Source organism: Notamacropus eugenii, chromosome 4 (genome assembly GCF_028372415.1).
Source record: "Notamacropus eugenii isolate mMacEug1 chromosome 4, mMacEug1.pri_v2, whole genome shotgun sequence".
NCBI lineage: Eukaryota > Metazoa > Chordata > Mammalia > Diprotodontia > Macropodidae > Notamacropus > Notamacropus eugenii.
Window position 1 is genome coordinate 240,725,792 of NC_092875.1, and position 27,768 is coordinate 240,753,559.

General features: G+C 38.2%; 1 protein-coding gene across 1 annotated transcript; it reads right to left on the reverse strand.

Moving 5' to 3' along the window:
• Positions 1-1,213: 1,213 nt before the first annotated feature.
• On the reverse strand, positions 1,214-27,211 carry LOC140501091 (myosin regulatory light chain 12B-like). Its single transcript, XM_072604312.1, has 4 exons — positions 25,904-27,211; positions 16,683-16,878; positions 12,898-13,059; positions 1,214-3,553 (listed from the first exon to the last, which is right to left on the reverse strand). Exons 2-4 carry the CDS (start codon positions 16,861-16,863, stop codon positions 3,381-3,383), a joined length of 516 nt encoding a protein of 171 aa, XP_072460413.1. The 5' UTR covers positions 16,864-16,878; positions 25,904-27,211; the 3' UTR covers positions 1,214-3,380.
• Positions 27,212-27,768: the final 557 nt, after the last annotated feature.

Consider the following 27,768-nt stretch of genomic DNA (forward strand, 5'->3'; position numbering starts at 1 on the left):
ACAACTGAATGTTATCAGGTCAGAATATGTGGTCAACTTCTGCCATTGATGATTTTTTTTAGAGTTCCAGATTGTGAAAATCATTGAGGCAGCCTGTGCTATCCTTTACTTTATCTAAGGAACAAATTAAACATTTTGAGGGCATAATACTGTCTGGAAGTGATATGAGACCTTTCCACAAAGGAATGGCCACTAAATAAAGGAGTATGACTGACAGTACTAGGAATAATACTGCCACCCAGTGGCCATTTTCCATGCTTTGCAAAACTACCCAGTTTAATAGGTACCACCTTAGGAAGTGAGGTATAGAGGACATGACAACAGGGATATGTGATTTACATCATTTGTTGCCAAGGAAACTCTTGGGCTTCAAACTAAAAGTTGGCATCTGATTAAATTCCATACTCCCTCCCAAGGTATTTCCAAGGTTGTCAGTGATGGTGTAGTGTAAATGGTTAGCTACTGTGCCTAAGTTCAAAACCAACTGAACCAAGTGGCTCCTATATTTATTAGAGGTATAAATTAACCTTGAGCAAGACATTTAACCTCTACAGACCCAAGTTTCTTTCTTTTTTTTTTTTTTTATGGAGACAATCCCTGAACATCTTAAAGGGGTTTTGTAAGAATCAAAACATAATAGCTGATGTAGATATCGCTACTTAAAGTTTACAAAGTGCTTTCTCTCACTTGAGCCTCATAACTGTCTAGTCTAGCACTAATAGGTAATGGAGGGATTATCAGCCTGTTTTTTGCAGATGAGGAAACTGAGGCCAAGATTGTCTAGTTACATAGCTACTGTCAAAGGAAGGATTTGTATCCTGGCAGCTCTATTACAAGTCCATTACTCTAAGCAATACACTACTATGCTTCTGAACACAATGTGAAGTTTTATAACTATAATTCTACACACAGTATTAGGCATGGAAAATCAATGTCCTCATGAAGGTGATCAATGGAAAAAAAGGAGGTGATTGCTCTGGAGACTCAATAATACAAAGACATCTGTATGGTTGTCATGAAAGGGTCAGCGATCAAAATGAGAGGGAGAAGCACCACTCCTACTCTCATGCCAGTAACATTTATTACACACCTAAAATGCACAAGATTCAGTGGCAGCTAACGAATAGTGTTTGATTTTAATTAGTTTCCCTCCCTTCATACCTCCCCCCACTTGCTACTTACAAGGGCGATGAAGCAAACACAGTAACAAAGCTTTACAAGATTGCTGTTTTTTAATTTTAAAATTAAAAGTAAAATTTCACGTTAACAGGTTTTGCTGAGTTTTTACATTTTGAGTTATTTTATATTTGACTCCAAGTTGTGGAAAGGGCAAGAGTGAAGTCACAACTGTGGGAGGAAGGTGATGGGGCAAACTGTTAACAGGAAGGCAAGGGGTTTTCCCCTTTAAGTCAAAGAGAAGTCAAGGGTTTTTTTTCTCTCCTTGATCATTAATAGAATTAGCATGTTACAGCATATGAGACCTTAGGAATCATCTAGTCAATTCATTTGACAGATGAAGGAACTATAACCCAGAGGTGTGAAATGACTTGCTCAAGTCACACAGCTAGTAGGTAGCAGTCTGGATTCTAAGTATCTTAAGGAATGAAACTGATTACATATTGAACTAGAAGTGGCTTGCCGTTTAATAACACTAACTCTGTGAAAAGTATGACTCGGTAATACTTGCCTATCCTATCCTCAGTTATAAGGATGAAGTAGCATATATAAAAGTAATTTGTAAACAGTGATACAATTATAAGGTCATGTTAACAAAACAAAATTACGACTTTAATGAAAAGAAGTAATAACATTCTTAGGAAGATGTAAAGATTGTAAAACACCAATGTATGGTAACTATCAAAAGCCCCCACTGTCACGCTCTCATATCCTCTGACTTCCTTCCTCCAGATGGCTCTCTCTGACTTTATCAATGCACTAGCTGGTTAGGATTGCCCTATGACCAGAGAGGTATTTGACATGTGCTCTGAGTAGGCTTGTCCCGTGGACGTTGTGCAATTTTTAATCTCCGTATATATTTCTCTATGAGTTACAAATGAATATATCAGAAATGATGGCAATACTATTGTCTAGAATCCCTCACCTCTTCTGCTGAGCACTGAGTCAAAGTCTCTTCTTACGTCTTGTAGGAATTGCCAAGGATACTCAGTCTAAAAGCAGTGCTACAATATGACTGCCTAAGGCAATGGAAATGTGTGATGCCCCTTTACTTGAATAAATGCAATTACTTTAACAACATCTAATTTATCAGTTGCAGTTGTATATACTCATAATTAAAACAACCCCTTTGAGAAAGCTGGGCAATACTGATTGCAGGTTCATAAGGAAATATTAATAAAATTTAATTCATTGTATCACAAGGTGATATTTGGTTTAAAAAATATTAGTAATGATGTTCTTTGGTCCTAATTTTCCAGTTCTCCCTTAAATAACATTATTCCAACTTACACTTTCAGCACCTTGGAGGCCACATGAAAAGCAACATACTTTTCTTGCCATAATGCAGCCAATATAATTTCTAATCATACATGGGATAATCTGAAGCTGTTTCAGATCCCAGACATCTAGGAATAAATCAGTGGTGCCATAAATAATGACCTTATACATTCTTCACTTAAATTAGACTTGGCCATACTGGCCCTGGAAGAGGTTTCATTTCGGTGAATGTGAATTTTAGTCATCCAGGGCTCATGGGCAAATGGAATGAGCTCCAGATATTTTCCTCATGTTCTAGGATTAAACTGAAATGGTAAGTAAAAAAAAAAATCTTCTGAAAAATTTAACTAATCATGTAATAATCTAAAATTCTGAACTCACTAAAAGCATGACAAAAGTCTGAGTAAGTATAATAGTTTTTACTTCACATTAATGTTAAATATTTAAAGTTCAGATATACACTGTTCAATATTGACATTGGCAAACCAGCTTAACCACGTGATTTGAACCATGTAAAGTTGAAAATCTCCCAAAAATAATTCCAAAAACCCCCACACATCTGTTTAACTTGCCATGATATTTTACTTTGAATTGACACAATTTTTATTTCAAAATAGCATTTATATTATAAAAATGTAAAAATCCAGCAAAACCAGAAATACTGAGATTCTTTTTTTTCTGGGCTTTCATATTCATTGATTTTTTTTTTTAATTCTCAAACTCTTTTCAAAACAATTTACATCATCCCCATTTCCAGTATGATTACACACACACATTATGGTAGAAGGGCCTAGAATAAATACATTTAGGAAAAGCCAAGGCTATAAAGCTATGTGTATGCAACAGGTTTCTATCAGAAAAAAAAGGAGTCTTGGGAATGAAACATAAATGAAAAAGGAATAATAATGACAGATATGAGATTCCTTTCAGTCATCTTTGTCTTTTGCTCCATGTTTAAGGATGCGTGTAAACTCAATATAATTGAAATTTCCCTTTTTGTCAATAGGCGCTTCTCTATACAGCTCATCTACTTCTTCATCTGTAAATCGGTCCCCCATTGTTGTCAGCAGCTCTCTCAGGTAATCTTCCTGAATGGTGCCTACAACAAAGGAAAAATTAGTGAGTTTGAGATCTTCCTGCAACTGTCAATTTCTTAAACTAGGACAACGTCATAAAATATTTCAAATACCCATAGGATCACTAAGCTGAAACTGGAAGGGAATAGAGATCATCTAGTCCAGGGGTGGGAACCTGCAGTCTCCAGGTCACACATGGCCCTCTAGGTCCTTGGGCTCAGCCCATTGACTGAATTCAAACTTCACAAAACAAATCCCATTAATAAAAAAGGATCCATTCTGTAAAACTTGGACTCAGTCAAAAGGCTGCATCCAAGAACCTAAAAGGCCACATGTGGCCTCTAGCCTACAGGTTTCCCACCCTGGATCTAGTCCAACCCCCTCATTTACAGATAAGGAAACTGAAAGAGGAAACTGCAGATATAGTTACATATAATATAGTTACATACATATACATACGTACATACATTTACAAATGTAAAATGGAGAATTGAAACAAGGAATTAGCTCAGTTCTCCACTTTATTTTGAGCTTCTGAAGTTAATATCTCTCTATAGAAATAATTCTTTCAATGGCTCCTATTTTTTTCACTGATGTTTATCATTATCTCAAAACATACCATTTAGGTGAAGATTAAATGAAATTATGACTAAATTCTTTTAGGGTATGAACTGTAGTAAGATTTAAATTTCAATACTGATCTTTTAAGGAACTGATATGAAAATTGAGGGGAAAAACTCAACCACCAAAGGACTGAAAACTGACATGAACAAAGGACATGAACAAAGAATTTTGAAGCGGGTACACTTAACCGTAAACTATGTTGAAAAATCTTCAACCACCTTGCAGAGAAATGCAAATGACAACAACCGAGATCCTGCTTTACTCCCATTAAACTGACAAAAAAATAACGTGGCAAAACTCAAAGCTGGTAGAGTTGTAAAGAAACAAACATACAGAATTGCAAAAGTACTGAAGTTTTAGAGAACTATCTGGCAGCATACAAGTCATAAAAATAATTACAGATTTTAACTTGATAATCCCAACATTAGAATTACATTTTAATAGAGTTATTGTAAAGGGGGGAAAAGTTTGTCCATACAAACATATCAGCACTATCTATAAGTGCAAAGAACTGAAAATCAAACTATAAAATGGTTGATGAACAACTGGATAAAACTGGCATTTAGGGACACTAAATGCCATTAAAAATGATAAATATGCAGAAGATAAATAACTTGCAAAGGTCTATCTGAAGGGATGAGAAAAGAAGAAAACAGAACCTACTAAATGCTATGACTGAATAAAAAAAAGAAAAATCTGAATATAGAGAGGTAAACTGGCTTTGGGATTGGGCATCAGACCTGAGAGTCAAGAAGCCTAAGGTTCAAATCCCACCTCAACCACTGGCTTTGTCACTTTGTATTCTCAGTTTCCTCATCAGTAAAATAAGGGGGAGGAAGGAGTTATTATTGTACTAAATGGCTTCTAAGGTACCTTTTAACCAAAAATCTATGATTTTGACAGAAATACCAACATGAACAAGAAACAGAAGGGGAGACACAAATAATAAGCTTTTACAGATATACATGTAGACATTACTTTTTCTATACAGTACCTGGCACATAGCAGGCACTTAAATGTGTGCTGAATTGTGTTTTAAAGTTGCAAATTGTGTTTATTTGCTTTTGCAAAGCAGATGTGCTTTTGCTACCATGTAAAATTGAGTGCATTTTTCCTGACTGCTGCAGAGGTGGAGTTCTATGGGTATGGAATACTGTATAGTCTGTCATATGTAGTAATGGACTAGGTAGGGGAGGAAGGGAGAGATATATTTGGAACTGAATGTAATGTAGCAGCAACAAAAAGTTTTGCAAATAATAAGAAATTAAAGGTAATTATATACAACAGGCATTTTCTTAGAAGCACAAAATAAACCAAAAAGACCTAAGAATCCCAATAATCCAAAATCAAAGTTCTTAGTTTTCACAGTGTCCTAAGGAACAAAAACACTTTCCATCAGGCAAGAATACGTCTCTTAATCTTGGACATTAGCTAGTGAATATTATATTTGTTTCAAATGTTATAATGAATTTTTTAAGCTATAATATAAATTGTGCACAAAATTTTAAACTATTACAAATGATAAGATTTTTTAGTCTACTTCCACTGCATTCTGGGCCATTTCAAAAACTATTTCTCTTGTAGGAGCAGCTAGCAACTAACCTTATCATGGGCCGTTAAATCTGGTTGACTGTAGAAATTGTGTTAAAATCACCAAATAAAATATGGCAATAACTAACTCAAGTGACATGCAATCTTCAGTATGAAAGGTCACTTAATAGTGAAAGAGAAAAGTATCTACCATGTAGATATACAGCAAAAATTTGCAGGTAAGTTGCTAAGGTAAGAATATAGGCTATCCTAGCTGTAACAATAACAACAACAAAAAACAAAAGAAAAAATATATTCAATTTAACAGATCAACATATTTCCCTTCAATGAGAGATGAACTGTTAAAAAAAAATCTTCCTTAAACTGAAAACCATAAAACATTCAAATTAACAGGAAACTGAAAATCAATCATTTGGATGAGGCTGCTCAGGAAGTTAGGGGAAAAACTGAATAATACTCTAAGCCTCTAGAGAAGGGGAGACAGGGAAAAAAAATCTGCTTTTGGAAGTACAAGTTTCCCAAAGGAAAGAGCCAAAAGAATTAAGCTCAATGACACAAATCCTAGGGATTTGTTTAGCATTATAAAAGGAGCTGTTGGATTAGGAGATAAAACCATAAATGGAATGTTAATATGTTCAGGAGAACAAGAATTGTCTCAGCAAACCGTATTCAACAAAATCTCTACTCTCCAAACTCTGACCTACTCAAGGGACCCATTTATCTCATTGAGTAATATTTGTATTTCTCCCTCCCCTTACCTTTGCAAAGAAATTTAGCAGTGATCTACAGGGAATGCTTTCACTTTCCTCTAATCCTTACACCTCTACTTACCTGCCTTTTTTTTGCTTATTGGCAAATCTAACACACCCTTTTTCAGTCCTCTCTGTAGCCTATGACACATAGTGAGCACTACCATCTTTTATTTTCTGCTCTATCTTCTTCTTCTCCTTTAACCTTCAAAGACATCACATTCTTCTGAAGCTTTCTTAACCATTCTTCTATGTCCTGTGAGGATACTTCTCATTCTCTTCTAAACTCCTTTTCCAGCATTCCCCAGGATGGGCTTTGACCCTACGTGTTTTCCCTCTATGCTGTCTCCCTAATTCCATTTACTCCCACAGATTCAACTACCACCTTTTAAGCAGATGACTTCCAAACTTCTAAATTCGGTTCTGACCATTTCTTTGATGTCCAGATGTCTATCTCCAGCTACCTACAGGCCCTCTCCATATGGATACTCTACCTGTTGCTGAGTCATTTTTCAGTCATGTCTGACTCTGTGACTCCATTTGAGATTTTCTTGGCAAAGATACTGGAGTGTTTTGCCAAGGGTCACACAGCTTAGTAAGTGTCTGAGGGTGGATTTGCACTCATGAAAAGGAAGACTTCCTAGCAGGCTTCTTCAAACCTGCTCTTTAATGACTTCATTATTTCTGTTTATGGCCCCATTAATCCTGTTCCCTATTTTCATAACACTGAAGTTACTTTTGACCCCTCTTCCTCACCTCTTATAGTGAATCAATCAACAAGCATTTATTACATGTCTATCACATGTCAGGTCCTTTATAAAGATAAAAATGAAAAATACTCAGGGAGCACACATTTTACTGGGATAGACAACATGCATACATATAAATATGTGCAGAATACATTCAAGTTAGAGAAAAAGAGCAATAACACGGAATCAAGAAAGGCAACTATTTATAGAAAATGGTGCTTGAGCTGTATCTTGAAAAAGTTCCGAAAGTGAGAGATAAGGAAAAAATAAATTTCATGCATAAGGGACAGCCAGGGTAAAGGCAGAGATAGTGTCAGCGGTGCTGGACTGGAGCACTGGAAAGGTACTAACATATAATCAACCTAAAACATAGGTTGTAGGCAAGTTGTGAAAGATCTTTAAGATCAAATAGACAAGATTTTACTTTAACTCAGAGACAAAAGGGAACTCCAGGAGTATATTAAGTGGAAGAGCAAACACTCCTACTTTGGTCTTATGTGGAGGATGGATTGGAGCAGAGACCTCCACTGACATCTCGCTCCAGTAACACTGTTTCTTCACCTTTCACTGCCACCACCCTCCTGTAAAATGCTATTACCAGCAGACCAATAGATCTTCCCACTTCTTTTGCTAGGTCAAAGAATTGCAGAGTTTAAGTAACTTTGGGAACATAGCTCCAAATCGCTTTCTAGAATGCCTCTGCTCAAAAGTCTTCAGTGGCTCCCCAATAGCTACCAATTAAATGTCAAACTCCTTTGCCCAGAAATCAAAGCCCTTCACAATTTGGGAACTGAAGGCAAAACACGTTCATTTTCATCTTTGTATGCCCAGTACAAAGCACAATACACAGAGTAGATAACAAATGTTTTGTTGCCTGATTTCTAGCCTCAAGTACATGAACTATGCACTCTATCCTCATAGGGCTCTACATCAGAATATACTCTACACTTACCCATTTTTTTTTTTTACACATTACTCCAAATGCCTGGAATGTCAATTTTTATCAAAGAAATTATTACCTGTCCTGTAAAGTCTATCTCAAATTCCATTAACTCCAAGAAACCTCAGGCCTCATAGAGCACTCTGCTTTGCAATTCCTTAATGCATTTATGATTAATACCATATATTATACTATCCTTGTCTCCAATTCCCTTACTAGACTGTCAGTTCCAAAAAGGCGGGTATTATGTTTTATCTAAGTTTAGTATTTTCTCTGTGCCTAATTCAGTGCTCTGCACACAGTATGTCTCTTAGGTATTAGGGTAGCTCAAAGTCCAGACATCACATTCCACCCAGTCAGTGAAGAGCAGTCCAGGTAAACTCTTAAACATACATCCAGGCAGAGATGGTGGGGCATTACAATTCATGTACAACACACAGCTAGCGGAGCTAGAATTGGGTCAGCCTTTTTGGAAAAAAGTTGCTAAATTGTGGATATCCTTTGACCCAGCAATGCCACTGCTAGGCTTATACACCAAAGAGATACAAAAGAGGAAGGACTTGTATATACAAAATATTTAAAGCAACATTTTTGGTAGTGGGTAAGAATTATAAAGGAAATGATTTTATTATTAATCAATATATTATTTAATTATTATATACTAATATATAATTAAATGGGAAATGGTCAAAGAAATCAAAGTATATGAATAATTACTGTGCACGTGAAGAAAGAATGAGACAGTGTCAGTGAAACTTGGGAAGACTTGTAATGACAGTATTTAAGTGAGCACAACAAGGACAATATAATAATCACAACATTGTAAAAAAACAAACAACTCTGAAAGCCTTAAGAATTCTGATCAACATAAAGATCAGCCATGATTCCAGAAGGCGGACGATGAGGCACGCTGCTCATCTCTCCTGATAAAAGAGGTTCAGGAGCCGACGCAGACATAGTTCTTATCATACATGGCAAATTGGTTCATTTCTTTTGCTTGACTAAGGATCTTTGCTACAAGGTCTTTGCTTTTCTTTTGCAGGGAAGTAGTGCAGGGTCATTCACTGACAGTCATTACCTTCACTCACCACCTCACCAGAGCAAGGTAATTCTTTCATTCCTTCCTATTTCCCTCTCACTGCTCACAGAAGCCATTTCAAACCTCCTCCTTTCTTTTTAATGTGTCCCCCATCGCCCTATCCTCCCAACATTCTCAGCTGATGAATTTGTTTTCAATTTAACCAAGAAAACTGGCATTCAACTTGAAAACCCTCTTCTCTCTTTTTTTTTACCCCAACTCTCTCTCTTCCTTTTCTCAATTCTGATAATGAAGTGACATTTTTCTTTGCTAAAGTTAACTGTTTACGTGGGCCTTTGATCCCATTTCCTTTCATTTTCTTTAGAAGAATGACAATCCCCCCTTCTCTAATTTTTAACTTCTCCCTATCTATTGATTCTTTTCCTAATGCCTTTAAACATGCCTAAGTTTTCCCCATCCTTAAAAAATAACTTTCACTAGACTATGACCCTATATCTTTTCCCTTTCTCTGCCAGACTCCTAGAAAAAACTTGTTTGTACTCGCTAACTCACTCTACCACTTCTCCTCTCTCTCTTTTCTGAACTCTCTGCAATCTGGCTTCTAACCCTCATGCAAATTAAACTGCTCTCTCTAAAGTTACCAAAAATCTCTTAAATCATAAATCTGATGATCTTTCCTGAGCCATACTTCTTGACCTATTTCCCATCTGATTTTTTGTCATCACGTTCCTCATGCCCCTATGTCACCTCCCTGCTCAATAAACTCCAGTGGCTTCCTGTTACCTCCAGGATAAAAATGAAAACACTGCTTGGCACTTTAAGCTCTTAATCTGGCCCTTTTCTGCATTTCCGATTTGTTACCCCTCACTCTCCTCCACTCTCTCTACAATCCAACCACACAGACCCTCAAACACAGCACTGCATCTCCTACTTCCATCCATGCCTTCTCACTGGCTGTTCCCCATGCCTGCAATTACCTCCCTCCTCACATAGGCCTCCTGGCCTCTTTTAAGACTCAGCTTAAGTCTCATCTTCTGCAGGAGGCCTTTTCCAGTCCCCCCACTGGCAATGCCTTCTGAGACTGCCTTCTATTTACTCTGTATTTACCTTCTATGTAGCTAATATTTTTATACTGTTTCATTAGAATGCAAACTCAAGGGCTGGTAGTGTTTTTCCTTTCATTTTATCCCTAGCACTTAACACAGTGCCTGGTTCACATTAAATATGCAAGTAAATGCTTGATGACTGCTGACTGCCTGGTTCCCAGTACTCTGTCCTGGAGCTTGCTCTCTTCAGTCTATACTCTCATTCTTGGTAATCTCATTAGTTATTGTGGATTTAATTATCATCTATGTGCAAATGACTCACAGAACTCTCTCTTGTCACTCTCTCTCTCTATATATATACATATATATGTATCCATACCATATGTATATCTATCTACCTATATACATACACTGCTTACTAAACTCCAGTTTTTCTTCCCTTTTATTTTTAGGATCAAATACAAACTCCTCTGTTTAACATTCAAAGTCCTTCCAGCTGGCTCCAAGCCACCCTTGCAGTCTATGTAATACTACTCTTTACATACTCTGTATGTATTGTAGTACTCTATATGTATTGCATATGTATATGTTTGTAAGTCCAACCAAACAAGCTCTTCATAACATTCGTTGTCTTACCTCTGTGGTTCTGCACTAGTTGTCCTTCTGCCTGGAGTATATATTCTCCCCATGTCTACTTCTCAAAATCCCTTGCTTCCTTTAAAATTCAGCTTAAACACTATCTTCTGTATGAGGCTTTTCATGACTCCTCCCAGCTGCTAGTGCTTTCTCTTATAAAATTATCTCATTTATTTTTTGCAAATCTTCCTTGATAGCATGTAAGCTCTCTGAGCTTATTTTTGTATCCCTAGAACTTAGCAAAGTGCACAGAACATGGAAGAGCTTATTAAATGACCTGCCTAAAAACTATACAACAGATCTTGGCCTGGAGAATATGGAAAATAAAGAGGATAGTGGTTGAGATACAATGACATAAGCTAAGGCAGACTGGAGAAAAAACAAGTTATGTTTAGTTGAGAGGAGAATACAACTACAAATATGGGTAGACAAGGACTAGACTCATGAAGTTCACTCAATTCAACAATTCTCTGCTTTACGCTAACTAGGATCTTATGTAACTTTTAATAAGGAATTCAATAAGGTCGCTCCTGATCCCTCCCTGTGGCATTAGTGACTCTGGGTTCTCAGAGGCTATGCCAGAAAAAATGATAATCTTTAGCAATTCCTTCTAAGCTCAAAAGGCTAGTCCTGTAGGGGCCAACTGAATATCTGTCAATGGTGCAAAGACCGTTCAATCTACCAACACTCAAGCATTTATTAAGCACCTATTATATTCCAGGCACTGTACTAGGCAGCTAGGGATACAAAAATAAAAATGAAAGTCCTGGACCTCAAGGAACTTATGTTCTTTAGGTAAAAGCAACATGTACAAATGAGTATATAGAACATAACTGGAGAACAGCCAACCAAAGGCAAAGAAACATGATGTGTGTAAAGAACATCAAAAAGGCCAGTTTGACTGGATCACAGAGTGCACTGATGTGAAGGAAAGTATGTTAAAGGTAGTTTGGGGTCATGTTGTAAAGGGTTTTAAATGTCTAACAGAAGTTTATATTTGATCCCAGAAACAGAGAGCCACTGGACTTTACTGAGTAGAGGAATGACTTGATAAGACCTGTGTTTTAAGAATATCACTTTGGCAGCTACATAAGATGATGGAGTGGGAAGAACCAAAGACAGAGAGATTGGGAAGCTACTGCATTAGTCCAAGTATGAGGTGAGGAGGGTCTGCACTAGGGTGGTGTCCATGTGAGCAGAAGTTGAGATGTTGCAGAAACAGAAATGACAAGACTTGATGAGTGACTAGATACATGGGATAAGAGAGACTGTGGAATTAGAATGGCTTTAAGAATGTAAACTTAAGTGATTAAAAACATGGTGCTGTCCTCTGTTGAAAATAAAACTTCAAAAAAAGGGAGTGGATTTGAGAAAGATAAAGAGTTCTTTTTAGATACATCTGAGATACCTATGGGATATCTAGTTTGAAATGTCCACTAGGCAGCTGGTGATGAGGAACTGGAGCTCAGGGAAGAGGCTGGGGTTGAATATACAGGGCATTTCAAAAGTCTTATTGCAATTTTAAGCTATTAATGCTGGGAACATCCTGTACAATTCTGTGAGTCACTGACATAAAGAAAAGAATGACACCTATGAAAGCTAATGAGGTCAACAAGAGGCAGAATTAGATAAAGCCCCAGGAGAAACTAATGTCATTAATCTGAGGCTCATCACCAGACTAGCATAAGAGTAGTGATTTTTTTCAAGGGTACCATTAACTCTCAAAGATTATCTATTAAATTATAAGAGGGGTTATACTTTATATTGGTAGAATTTGTACCTGTATCAATAAAATAACAGATGTGGATGTGAACATAAAAGTTAAAAATATCCTTTTTGACAAGTTTTACAAAATCAAAGATTTTAATTCCTGATGTCACCTATTTGAGAAGGCTACTTCTGCAACAAGAATCTTCAGTTGTACTGTGTCAAGGTCTAGGCAAACTTAACATTAACATAGTTGGCTCCTACATCTTAATTTTGCAGCTGATTTGAAAACAACTATGTGATGCTATTTCATAATTAGCACCCACCTGTTGCTTCTTCATCAAAGCAAGCAAAAGCATTTCGAATCACATCTTCTGGATCTGTTCCATTTAATTTCTCACCAAACATAGTAAGAAACATGGTGAAGTTTATTGGACCTGGAGCCTCATTCATCATACCATCTAGGTATGCATCAGTTGGATTCTTCCCTAAAAGAATTCACATGAAAAAAATTTAAAGTTGGAAACTGCGATGCAGTTATTTCTAGTATAATAATAATAATCATTATGTTCATATGTATACTGATCATTCAATATGCAATATAATATTTAAGCTTGTAATGTAAATTAAACCAAATGTTACTTTGAGTAAAAAACAATAGTAACCACCAACATGAGAGCATGTTTAAATCTACAACTGCCATACACCCATTTGCATATGGAAGGTAAAGTAGTAGGAAAATAATTGGCTTGAGAATCAGAAAATCTGAGTTCCAATCTTAGCTCTACCACTGATTGATCATTTGACCTTACAAAGTCACAAATCCCTCTCTTTAGAGATGAGTTCCTTCATCTCTAAATTAGGGAGAATATTACTGGCACAATTTACTTCATAAAGTTATTGTGAAGATCAAATGAGATGATGCATATTTAAGTGCTTTGTAACCATAAAATATCAAATAAACATGTTACTATCATTATTTTATATGGTTAGTCTCCATCTTGCAAATGGATTGTTTTCCAAGTTTTCTAATAAATCAATTATTAGAAAACACATTTTCTCTGGCAAAAAGATTAAAAGTACTGTTTAGAGTCTAAGTTTCACCCACAAAAGGGTCTGAATTATACTATCATATTTTAGTTTTTTATTATTTCTATGGGAAAATGCATTCTGAGTTCCTACTGGGTACTATCTCTTCAGGTCACATAGTTCTGAGGAAACTTTCCCGCTCTGGCGGTAAAAGGAGACTTCTGTCTCATCAACTACCACTTGAGACAGGAGTCCCTTGACACCACGGAGGTACACGGACAGCAAAAAATGGTTCAGTTCTCAGAATGTTCAAAACCTGAGGACTCATTTTGCAACTGGAGTGATATTAGAGAAAGCAGTTTAAATAGCATGGAGGGGAAGGAAGCCATTATCACAAGGGGTTAAGGATTAGGTGGGCAGTAAGGAAATGACAGCTGTTGAGTAGATTACCTTTTTCTAGAAATTTGGCAATAAAAAGGAAAAATAGGAGAGGGTAGCAGGTCTGAAAGATTGAGGGTATTTCTTTAGAATGAGGAGACAAGCATTTTTATAGAAGAGAAGTAGGAAATGGCGAGGTAGAAATGAAAGCTATGAGGCAAAAAAGGGATGACTGATGAATGAATAAAGTATAGGGATTCAAAGAAAAGACAGCTTGTAAAGAGCTCACATTCTAATGGGGGAGACAACATATATACAAAGGCACCATGGTCCTCAGGGTACAGCAGCAAAATAGATGGTAATGTATCTTTTAAAACGTCTTTTTCATTGATAAAATCATCAGTTTCTCATGCCTGACCATTTGATGGTGCCAAGAACTTTCTTTTCTGAGTCTTCAATAAATGTAGTCATGGCACTACCCTGTAGAAGCAGGTAGTTGCAAGGCTATATCTTTTCCATAAAGGTTGGACTCCAGGATGAGGGCTGAGGGTAGTGGGCTGGAAGAAAGCATACATATGCTTTTCCAAAGGCTGTTGGGGTGAGGGTCCTACATTGGACCCTCCATCAGGATTTGGGAGGAGAAAATGATCTTGACTTGCTAGGCACATATTGCTTCCTGTCTCTTCCTTTGAAAGCCAGCAAAGCTGGTTTACCTACCCTATGCATAGCAGGTAGTAGGTACATGGTGGGTATGGCTGACCTGATGTAATTTCCAAACTTTTTTGATTGCACATCTCTATCGGGGAAAAAAAGGTTTTTCTAAGCAAATATCCCTAATTATAAATATATATTACTATGACACTCCTTCCAATCTAAAACAAAAATGAGAAGGAGCTCTTCCCTACAAGTCACTACTACCTAAGGGTACAAAGCCCACCCTCCAAGTTACCCTGTGACTAGCTGATCATACACCCCTTGGGTCATGCCAGTCTCCATTTATGGAGATCAAAGTGCTCAGACTAGGTATGGAAGTAAATGAAATCAGAAAACAATTTAAAAGGTTCACATGTGCCACCACTGTATGACATAAATCAAGGTCACCTGAAAAGTTTCCTGAGTCTGCCCTAGTCTTATCCTCATTAACAAATAGAACAGGTATTGTTTTTATTTTTTTAAGAGGTTAGCCTTGGAAATGCAGGTTCACCCCCTTAATTCTCTTCTTTCCTGAAGCAAGTTATCTAAAATACTACAATTTTCCAGCCACTTGGAAGTCAAAAAATTATTACATTAAACTAGGCCTATCATATGAACATTGACATTGTTTGTTTAAAAACAAAAAACAAACAAAAAACCCTAAATGTACAAACATAAAGCTGTTAAGAGATTAGTATTGTTATTTACATGATCCTCTTGATATCTGTCTGTACATTTATTTTCTATTGTCAAATTCATTAGACATACAGAATACAGGATTAGCTATAGAGCTCAGAATAATATATCCTGGTTTCTCATTTTACAGCTCTGTCATATTTCTTGCTCCAAGATACAGAAGTGTTCTCTTTGCCTTTTTGTCCTTCAAAAGTTAGATCCTCTCTGTCTTGTTCACCTGGCACAGCCCCAGGGGTCTGATCTAAATTGCTCTTCCAGGCAGCCTGATATTCCTAGCTAGCTGTTCTATCTTTCTGTTACAATCTGCCTTGCTCTCAGAAATTACCCCCCCCCCCCCCCCACCTCCCAGTCTGGCCAAATCTGCCAACTTGATTGGGCTTAAACCTGACCATATGATGAAACCAGCTTTGGCTCTGGGCAGGAAAGAAGTGCCTCTAACTCCGAATCATATAGCCCTAGGATTAGTATCAAACTCCAGGCTTGCTGTCAGTTCCCTTACCTGTTACTTAAAACCTTTGTATAAATCTTGACTTTTTGTTGCCCAGTCTCTGACTAGGTACTGGAATAACTAGATCCTGCTTCACTCCTCACTTTTCTTAAGCTAGGGTACCAATCAACTACTCTTTGCCTTAAATTAGTCCCTTCTATCTAGCTCAGGGACTCTTAAGTTGGGGTCTATAAATTTGTTTTTTTAATTAAGTACTGTTACAAGTGTATTTTAATATAGTATTTCCTTTGCAATCCTACATATTTTATTTTATATATTTCAAAACATTATTTTGAGGAGGTGTCCAGAGGCTTCAATCAGACTGTAAAAGGGGTCTATGACTTAAAAGCTTAAGAACCTCTGATCTAGGTGAACTCTTGTTCTTGGCCTTTTCACATTTTGCCCTGACCTTCTGCTGCTCAAGTGAAGATATGAAATCATTCTTATCTCCACGCCTAGAAACCTCTTTATTTTAGTCTAAGGGCTACTTGCTTTGATTGCTTTTCCTTGTCCTAGACTCTGAACTCTACTTCTGGCTCAGATATTATCCATGTTAACTTAGATAAGCCATTTAATTTTTTTCTGGATTCCATTTCATCATCTTTAAAATGAGGAGATTTCACTTAATGACTTCTGAGGTCCATTCCATCTCAAAGATTCTATTTTCTATGTTCTCTGGCCCCTCTTATTGTTCTGTTCTCAATCAGGCTATCACAAATGAGCAATTACAAACATCTACATTTAACCTGATTAAGAGAAGTACTCTTGTGATCTCCCTGATTCACAAAATATTTTTTTTTTCAGAGAAAAAGAGACCCTAAAACTTACCTAAGGAAGCAAGCATATCATGCAAATCTTCTTTGTCGATAAAACCATCTCTGTTCTGATCAATCATGTTAAAAGCCTCCTTGAATTCTTGAATCTGAGACTGGTCAAACATAGCAAATACATTGGAAGTTGCTCGTTGAGGACGCTTCTTTGTGGTCTTCTTTGCCTTTTTGCTGGACATGTTGGATGGTGGATTCTAGATGGGAAAAGAAAAATTTATTGACTAAAACAAAATTTATAGCATCTAAAATTAGTGAGTAGAAAAACATCAATGAACAGTTCCTTTTTACACTGGGTAAATAATAAACCATAACTATAAGAAAAAAATAAAGTAACTCCAAAGAAATACATATAGTTTAAGATTAATAGACATTTTCATTCTTTCTCCTTTTAACTTATGCTGGATAAAATTTAAATAATTATTTAAAATAATTATTTTAAAATTCCATCATGACATATTGTATGGATTTGATCACATTTCCTACTCTTAAGGTAGCATGTTCTGTGCATGTATCTAAACAAGATCTATGACCTTCTAAATTTCTCTACCACCATTAAGGGCACTACCAAGCCCCCAATTCCTATGTTAACAACCTCAGTGTCATACTTAATTCCTTAACTCTCACTGACCCCACATTTCCAATCAACTGCCAAGTCTTTTTGTTTCTACCTTCACAACATCCCTCTTATATTTTCCTTTCTTATATATAGCCACAACCTTAGTTCATGCTCTCATCATTTGTTTTGACTACTGCAAATGCTTTTTAATTGATCTTCCTACGTCAACCCTCTCCAATCCAATGCATCCTCCAGAAAACTGCCAAGGTGATTTTCCTTAAATGTTAGTCTATGTCATACACCTAGTGAGCTTCATCGGTTCCCTATTACCTACTGCTCTGGCATTTTCAGGTCTTTATAACTGGCCCCTTCCTACATTTGTTTTACTCTCGCTCCTACAAGGCACTCTATGATCCAGCTATACTGCCCTACCTGCAATTCCTCTATTTCTCTTTTCGTTGCCTTTGCACTGGTTGTACCCTGTGCTCAAAATGCTCTGCTCCCTCACCTCTACCTCCATGATTCTGTTCAAAACCTACCTTTTGTGGGCCTTTCCTGGTCTCCCCAGATGCTAATGACTCCCATTTCAGATTATTGTTTCATCTACTCCATATATACTTTGTATGTAACTTGTTATCCACATGTATGCTCCATGAAGGCAAGGATTGTCTTTTGCCTTTCTATCCCCAGCACTTAGTACAGGACTAGCACACAGTAAAAGCTTATAACTATCATTGTGCAACCACTTGCCTTCTTTGAGTTTGACTCCTCATCTGTGAAACAGAGGCTATATTATATATCCAGAAGAGCAGAGACTCTGACCCATTTAGCCTGTGCCTCTCCTTGCCCCTGCACAAATGCTCAGCATTCACAGGAGTAATATTCCCAAGGCACCACCAAAAACTTATTATTCCTATGAAAATCTGATATATTGTAACTTAATTTTAAAAAACCCCATAAACAAAGGTTTTCCATTTTTTCAATTAAATGATCTAAAAACCATAAACTATAAACAACTTCTTAATTATAATGTTGTAGAATAATAACAATGTCACAATAGTTTTTTATCACATGTAATTTTTACAACTGAGGTGAGATGAGTCATTTGATTTAACTTATGGTATAATAGGGCTGAGAAGCAGCCCAGTGGATAGAGAGCTTGCCCCAGACCCAGGGTTCAAGTTCTGTCTCTAACACAAACTGGTTGTGTAAGCCCCAGACAGCTCACTTCACCTTTTGGAACTCTGGCAAGGGGCAGCTAGGTGACTTGGTGGACTGACTAGTGGACCTGGAGTCATGAAGATTCATCTTCATGAGTTCAGATCTGGTCTCAGATACTTACTAGCTGTGGGACCCTGGACAGATTACTTTACCCTGTTTGCCTCGGTTTCCTCATCTGTAAAATAAGCTAGAGAAGGAAATAGTAAACCAGTCCAGTTATCTTTGACAAGAAAACCCCAAACGGGGTTATGGAGAGTTGGACAACTGAACAACAACTCTAGCAAGTCTCTAAAATGTATAAAATTAGCAGAGAAGATGTTAATTTGCATTTCTAGAGTGGTTTCCTCACTTGGGAGTCCTCTACAACAATTAAATGACATGACAGGTCCAGTTATCATTCTCATAATATAGCTTCACTTTATCTCCCCAAATCTGAGATGATTAAATGGAGAAAAAAAATTGCTAGTTTTCTTTTAATGAGGGCACAAACCCTTATATATTTTAGAAATACAATCAAATAATTTACATTGAATAATTTACATTAAATTAGAAGATATTCTGAAAAATATGACAAGGAAATGGGCTCGTCAGGTAAGCAACAAGGATAACAAATGGATAGCTCAAAACTTGCAGTGGTCAAGAGATCTAGAAGGCTTCTAGCACACTGGTAGAACTGAGTTCTCGTCCTGACTCTGCCAGTATCCACGTGACCTTGAGAAAGTTATTTAATTTTGTTTCTGGGTTCCATTTCATCATCTTTAAAATGAGGAATTTAGACTTAATGATTTCTGAAGTCCATTCCAACTCAAAGATTCTATTTGTAAGTTCTCTAGCACCTCTCATTGTTCTTTCTGTTCTCATTCTGCCTATCAGAAATTAACAATTACAATTATCTACATTCAACATGAATCCAGGGGTGTTCCTATGATTCCCCCAGATTCACACATTGGGTAGATAACCTATAATTACAGAAGGATATGACCAAGAGCTGCATGGCATCAGAAGGTATAGACAGTTTTCTATTGTCACCAGGATTAAAAACACTGATGAGATCACAAGATCCACTGAAATAATGAAGTATGCTTTTAAAGTACACATATAGGAGAACCAAGAAAAGTTCATTAATAAGTCTTTAGACACTGTATTGTTTTCAAGGGCAGAAATTGATAATGTAAATAATGTCCTTATTTCCTTTGGAGAAAAGAAAAAGAAAAAAGTAAGTTCAATCTTTTCAGTTTTGTCTCACTCCATCTAACTTACAAAATATTTTAAAATGTCAGGTTAAATGAAATTTGATGTTTTACTATAAAAATATCAGGGATATTCATGTTACTAGCTGAAAAGTGGTTTTAAAAGCATTCTGCCAAAGACCAGAAAGAGTTTAAGATGAATATTTTCCAATCAGATATATAAAAGAGAATAAGAAAAATCAGGTAGAACTGCATTATAATTATAATTCAAGGATTTTAACTGGAGCCAAGACAGACATATAAAAAGCAAATCCAACAGCCTCTTAACTTCTTTTATTCTATTTCTGCTCTGTCACCAGTTCTACACCTTTGTATAGATGTTTCTCCCAGGTCCTCTGAATTTGAAGAAAAAACGCTGCTAATACAATGGTATGCTGATGTTGAAGTAAATGAATACCACTTAATTCAGGGTGAAGGTAAAACCAAAGACATATCAAATAATGTACAAAGGCCAGGTGCAGAAGGGGAATCATCATATGATATGTTCTCTTGGTAATACTATTTAATCAGGTGGCCACATTTTTTTTGCTAATTTTAACCATGAATTCTAGACCTACTCTAATATTCTCAAAAAAGTATGGCAGTCTGGCATATGTTTTTAATCCAATGAAATATCAAACTGCATACTTTAATATTTAAGTGACTTGCTATATATTCATGTAGATCCACTGTAGAAGCAACATAATCTTGTATAATCAAGAATTGTCAAGTGTAGATTGTGACTTAATCTGGTTTATGTGACTCTGTGGTCCCTGGGAAAGCTGACCACAAAATAAACTATGCCAGTGCTTCTTTATCCTAACCTCCCCTTGTTGGGGGATGGTTCTTAAGTTATTAAGGCCCTTCAATCATCTAGCAAGCAATTCTGGTACTTCTACAGTCACTGCCAGCTGGTTAACCAATTACAAGGCAGATACATGGTCCAGTAGTCAGAGCACCAGACCTGGAGTCAGGAAGACTCTGTGAGTTCATATCTAGCCTCAGACACTTACTAGCTGTGTGGCCCTAGGCAAGTCACATAACCCTTGTTGCCTCAGTTTCCTCATCTGTAAAACGGGCTGAGCAGGAGAAGGAAATGGAATGTCACACCAGTATCTTTGCCAACAAATCCCAAATGGAGTCACAAAAGGTCGGACACAACTAAACAAAGGTATTGCCTGCTCTTTATTAACACTAGTGGGTAAAACTAGATACAAGATATTTTATTTCTTTGCCAGTAACAACTGGCTTAATGTGGAAAGCAATTTTCCTTTTGTAAGCTAGAAATCTTGGAGTCATTTTTGATTCCTCCCCTCTTTATCACTTTCTACAAATTTTCAACCCATCCCACAGTTTTTTATTTCACAATATGTCTTAAATTTACTATACCCTTTTCTTCCTTCTACCTGATTGCTGGTGAATGATTCTCTCCCCATCTGCAGTAAATGGGTTTCCCCCAAGGAAGATGCTTTCCTTTCTGGGTTTTTCTGATACTGCTCTATCTTGGTGTTCCTCCAGATGATTTTTTTCTTAAAGTCTCCTCCACTGACTCATCAAATAAGTTTTGCCACCTGTAAGTAGGTATCTTCCAGGTCTATGTCCTAAGGTGCTTTCTCTTTCTGTACTTCCCTCTGGGTGATCTATCAGTTCCATAATCAGCCCTCAAGTCTCTCTGGAAAGCCAGTCCCAAACATCAACTACCTGAATGCCCCACAGGCAACTCAACCAAAACAGAACTCATTATCTTTTTCTCAATCCAATCCTCTTCCTAATTCCATTTCTGTCTAATCCCCCATGTTCGAAACTTCAGATTTATCCTTACTTTCTCTCAATTTTCATATCCAATCAGCTGTCAAGTGTGGTCAATTCACTTCTTTAACAATTCTTCCATCTACTCACTTTCTCCTCCCCAGATCAAGTCCTTACATCTTACCTGTACTACAATAGTCTCTAAATTGGTCTACCTCAGAGGTTCCCAAAATGGGTGATACCACTGCCCCCCTCCCAAAGGTGGTATTAGCCTTGGGTGCAAATGGAGGGGTTTGAATAAAAGGCAAATAAGGGGGTGGTGGAAGAATAAGAAAAGAGAAGATAATAATAATTTGAAAAACCATTCATACAAGTTTCATCAGTTGTGTAACAGAGTTAAAGTCGTTGTGACTACATTATTTTCCAAATAAACAGATCAAATGCAAGTTACAACTGATCAAGTCCACTGACAGGTCTTAACAAGCCAAGTGCTGGCAGTGCATTGTCAGGAAGTCCAGCATACATCGGCAGGAATATGTGCATATCTACACTTGTTTACAATATGATACTATACTATACAGTTACATGATGCAATACTGCATCATTCAAATTTAATGCAGAAAAACCCCACAAATTTATAATACATTAACTTCAAGATGTGCTATTTAAAAAAATTATATGTTTTTAAAATGATGCAAATTTTTAAAAAACTGTTAAAGGGTTAAAGATTTCCAGTGGGGTGCTGAGTAATTTTTTTTTTTGAAAAGGGGGCAGTGGGCCGAATCAGTTTGGGAACCTTTGGTCTAACCCTAACTCTAACCCTAACTCTAGTCTTTCCCGTGTGCAATCCGTCCTAAATACAGCTGTTAAATTGATATTACTAGCGCATAGGTTTGGCTGTATCACTTTGCCCACTGCCCAAAGGATAAAATACAAATGCTTTTGCCAAGTATTTAAAAACAACTCCAATCTAGCTTTCCAAATTGGGTTCATATTATTTCCCTCCCATAATTTACAACTTGATGTGGCCCATACATGATATTCTACATCTCACCTCTATCCTCTGGCACAGGTTGTCCTTCATTTGTAAACTCTCTTCTTCCTCATCTCCACCTTTGGAATACTTGGCTCCTTTCAAGGCTCAGCTAAATACTGCTTACTCCTGCTCCCCCAATTTGCCACTTAGGAATTTACTTTGTACAAAATGTTTATTTACTTATGGTATACATTTGTATCCCCCCAGTGCAACGTAAGTTCCTTAAAGAAATGTTTAGTTTATGTCTTTTAATTCTAAGCACCTACACAGCACATTATTGTTCACCCCCTATTCTCTTCTATCTCCCAAAAAACTATTCCATTACTGCCAGGGTAGTGCAATTCTTTCAGCACCTAGCACAGTATCTTGCGGAGTGTAGATGTTTAATAAATGCTTGTTTAATTAAACTGAAGAGTCTTTTTGTTCTTTTATAGTCCGATTCAACTCATGTTTTATGTTCTTTGCACATGTAAGGTATGGGATGGAAATAAACCCCTGTGTTAGTTGCTGGAAGAACAGTGAAATCCTGAAAGAAATGAGATAGTTGTAAAGATGTAAAAAGATGGTTTGGTTTTTTTTTGGTGGAGGGGAGTTGGGAGTAAGGAGGGGAGAGAAAAGAACTGGAAAAACCAATTATTTTAAATTTGATAAATCTGAAGCAACAATGGCGCACAGGATCATAGAACTAAAATATGAAAAAGACCATTGAGAACATCCACATCAGTTTCTTCATTTTGTAAAGGAAACAAATGGAGTCAGAAAAATGTAATGCTTGCTCAAAGGAACATAGCACAGAGAACACAGAATTTAAACCATGTTCCTTTAACTCCAAAATGTAGTGCTCTTTCAATGATCTACATTGTTTCTCATTTAAATAAAGGTGGTTTATAAACATGGTACATGAGTTCAGATCAACATAGAAATGACAGCTGACTCCATTTAAAAGAATTAGATTTCCTAGAAGTAGGAAATAAAACATAGAGTAAAGACAGCAAAGAGGAATAATGCCCTCACCTAAAACCTTTGAATATGGGAGAAATTGAGGAAAAGAATGAATGTCAATTTTCTTGTCAATTCTTTGAAATGTTTTCCACATATTTCCTATTTCTCTTCACTTGCACTCCTTACTACAATAGTCCAGACCAATATTTTCTCTACATTTTAAAAGTTACCAGCAGATGATCACATTAAGTGAGCAATAAACTATGAATATACACACACAAACAGAATTTAGTCTTATAATCAAATAAAACTGACAACAAAGCAAATCTAACACATGTAATGATATACATAATTGTTCTTGGATCTCCCATTAGCCATTTATGATACAGTTATCCTAAATGACTAGCCTTGACCATGTAACTCCTCTACTCAATAAACTCCAGTGGTTCCCTATTGCCTCAAAGATCAAATACAAAGACCTCTGGCTTTTAAAGTTCTCTGTAACATCATAAATAGAAGGTAGTTAGGGAAGAAGGGAAGGCTTTCACAGAAGTACTGTTTAAGTTGCTTCATTAAGGAAATTAGGGTTTAGAAGAGACAGAAATGAGAAATGAATACATTCCAATAGCAGAGGGCAGTCACTTAAAAGGCATGGATTTACAAGTTTTGTATCTCAGTAACAACTATTTTACTTCTAGGCAAAATTGTGAGGAGATGGATGACCCGAGGGACAAAAACCACGATCATTACACTGCAAGGAGAGAGTTGAAGGACAATGGCATGACAATGGCAAGCCTTAAAACACTATAAAATATCTGTCAGCTATTTAGAGTGAATCCTAGCCTCTAAGAGGAATTCAGGTGCCAGGTGGGAGGGTGAGGGGGAAAGAAAAGAAAACAAGTTTTGTGGTTTATTAGGGAAGGGAAGTGGAGGGCAAAGAGAGAAAGCTGGTCTCACATGAAATGGTAACTCAAAGGTACTGCTATTTCTCCTCTATAATGCCTAACACTGAGTCTCTGACACCCTTCCCATCACGGAAAAGCATTTACACTAAAATTAAACTACTGGGAAAAGGCATACAAAAAAGAGGCTTAAATCACTAAAATTTTGTTTACTTCACAATTTTGCCTACCTTCCCTAGACAATCAAAAGATATTCCTATTGGTGAAATATCTGAGGGCCCTAAAATTCCTTACATGACTACAAGCAAGTTACTTAAGAGTCAGATGCCTCACCTGTTAAAACAAGACGACTGCACTAGACAAACTAGGGCAGACTAGAATACATAACTGGAACCTAGAGACAGGGCACCTTGCTTTCCTACCTGGTAGCTGGGTCACGTTGCAAAAGTCATTTCACTCTATGCCCCAGTTTCTTCATCTATAAAATGGGGGTGGGGTGGACTAGGTCCTTTCCAGTCCTTAAATTCTACACTCTTAAGTCCTATAATTATAACAAGCTGATCTTTATCTCTACCCTCCCTCCAATACATCCTACATAAATGCTGCCAGACTAACCATCTTAAAACGAGCTTTTCTCACGCTACTCCTATATTTGAGAACTTACAATGGCTCCTTAATGCTTTCTATATCAAATTTAAACTCCTGTAATCCGGCTTTAAAAAAAACCTTCCATAAACTAGTCACACCTTATACAACCTCATTTACTCCTTTTCTTCCAAATCCAAACCCTCTGTTAGTCAAACTTGTGTCTTCCTCTTTTTTTACTATTTTTATGTTTTATATCTATTATTTTTATACAAAAAAAGTAAATATTTTATATTTTTTTCTTCTCCCCCCCCCCCCAGCCAAAACATTGATCCTTTGGGATTCCTATCCCTACACATACCTCTTCTCACGCTTCCGAATCCTGGGGGACACAGTGGTGCTCAATGAACACTTCCTCTGACCTAAGTTACGCACACCTGAAGCTGACGCTCAGCCGTCGGACCCAGCCAACAACCGAACCCTTACAAGCCGGGGTTGGCTGGTTCAGAGGCAGCACTCTCAGGGGGCACAGTGGTCCGCGAGCGTCATCCTGGGGCTCGGAGGTTGGGCATCCTTTCTAAAAATATTTCTACTTTGTCTTACTCCCAGCCCCCGCCCCGCCCCACTCTGCCAAGGCTTCCAGGATGGGACCAAGGACGGCCGCCCTCTATCTTTCCATCGCCCCCGGGGCTCAGCTCCCCATCACACCGCACCCCATCTCCCCTCCCCCACGACTAGGACGGAGCCCCCGGGAAGCCCACCACGGACGGGGAACCACGAACAACAGACCCCCTGCCTGCCTCCGCCTCTGCAGGAGGGACCGGCCCCACCCCCAGGCTAGGGGAAAGACTCCCAGCCCCTCCGCGCCCCCCGCCAGGGCCGCTTTCCTTCCCCCACAGCAGCCGCCGGCTGGGGCGGGGTCCGCCCGGAAGCTGCGCCGGGAGCTCGGGAACCGAGAGGCCGAAGGTGTCACGCTCTAAGGACGCGGGCGCCACTCACCCGCCGCCACAGAGAACCAAGAGATGCAGGGCTTTCCCCTCCTGCGCGAGACCAGAGCCGACCAGCTGCGAGGTGACAGCGACCAGCTCACCCACAGTGCAGGAAAAGCGGCTGGGTGTCTCGACGCCGCCACTTCCGGAAGTGGCCGCGTCCAACTCGAAGAGAAGGGGGGGAGGTGGAGGAAAGTTGTCTCTCCGGCTCCGGGTAAATGGATAAGATTAGGGAACGCTTCTAGACCGAAGAGAGGGGACCTTCTTCCGCGCTTGGTGGCCGCTCCTCAGTGACACGTCCTCACTTTAGATTGACAGGTGCCATTCCTACCCTATGGACAACCACCCCTCGGCTCTGTAAAGTGGTAGGTTCCGGTGGCTGTTCCGCATTCCAAACAACCGGGTCTTGGCCCTGACACCGATCCAGAAAGAGAAGGAAAGGGGAGTGTAGAGCTGGACCGGGCTGGGCCGAGCGCGCAGTTTGGACCCTGGTCAGGGCGGGGCCTGGTATTCTGTAAATTGGGTCCGTGGAAATGGAGGGGAAAGACATAGGCCCGCCCTGGCAGTGGGCGCCGGTAGTGGCGCCTTGCTCCCCGCCCCGGTCTGGCCTCCGAAGCCGGCTGGCTGCTAGTGCCGCAGGGCAGGTAAGAGTCCGAGCTGCGGGCTGGCACGGACGCCTTCCCCCGCCTTCCCCCGCCTTCCCCCGCCGGCCCCCGCCGGTCCCCTCGGCTTTCCTTTAGTTCTCTCGCCTTCGTCCCGTATGCAGCCTTACAGAGAAAGCTGTGTGCTGGCCTCCCGACCCGGAACCAGCCTGGGTTTGACTTAAAAAAAATCAAACTGTCTTTTTCTCTTGGAGACTAAAGGACTATAGGTCATGTCACAGGCAACGACTTCAGGCATCGATGAAAGAGAACTCCCAAAGAAAACATGGCCACTTTGTTTTTAATTTGAAATTTTAATTAAAACTAAAATTTTTTAAAGTTAAAATTCTTATTTTTGTATATTGCTATGGTGATTATGACCATAAGAACAGGACGACTATTCCTCAAAATAACTTAGTATACATAGTATAGAAGAAGGAATAATATGGGTTAGTTCATAGGGGATAGGGACCACGTGTTGTAAAATAGAAGACCTGGGTCAGGTTCTGCTACTTAGTATCTGTATGATTTTCGAAAAATGACTTTCCCTTTCTGGGCCACTTTCCTCATAAGAAAAATGAGCAAGTTGTTGCTGCTAGCCTTGAATCCCATAAAACCTATGGATAATTTCTTGTTACAGCATTCCTGCATAATAAATGCCTTAAGATGGTGTTGATTCCTACACATTATTTCTTATGTTTTTGATGCATCCCTTTCACTGCCATAGACCTCCCCCAACCCTCCCAACAAATAAATATAATAAAGCAAGCATATCAATACAGTGGTCATTTCTGAAGATGTATAACTCATTCCACACCTGTGGTCTCTCATCTCTTAGGTGACATGCTTTGCTGTCAAATCTCTTTTTTTAATTTAATTTTTTTGGTTACATTTTGAGTTCTAAACTCTTCCTCCTTCCCTCCTCACCCCACACTAGAAAAGGCCACCATTTGACAACAAATATATCTATTTATCATTTTTTCCTCTGGAAGTGGATAGCATCTTCCCTCATAGGTACTTTATGGGTGATTTGAATAGTTATACTCAGAATAACTTATTCTTCAAATATTACTGTTACTGTATCCAAGTTTCTCTTGGTTCTTTTCATTTCACGTCATTATTTCATAGAAGTCTTTCCATGTTTTTTCTAAAATCAACCACATCATCATTTCTTACAGCACAGTAGTTTTCCATCACAATCACGTACCACAACGTGTTTAGCCATCAGTCTTTA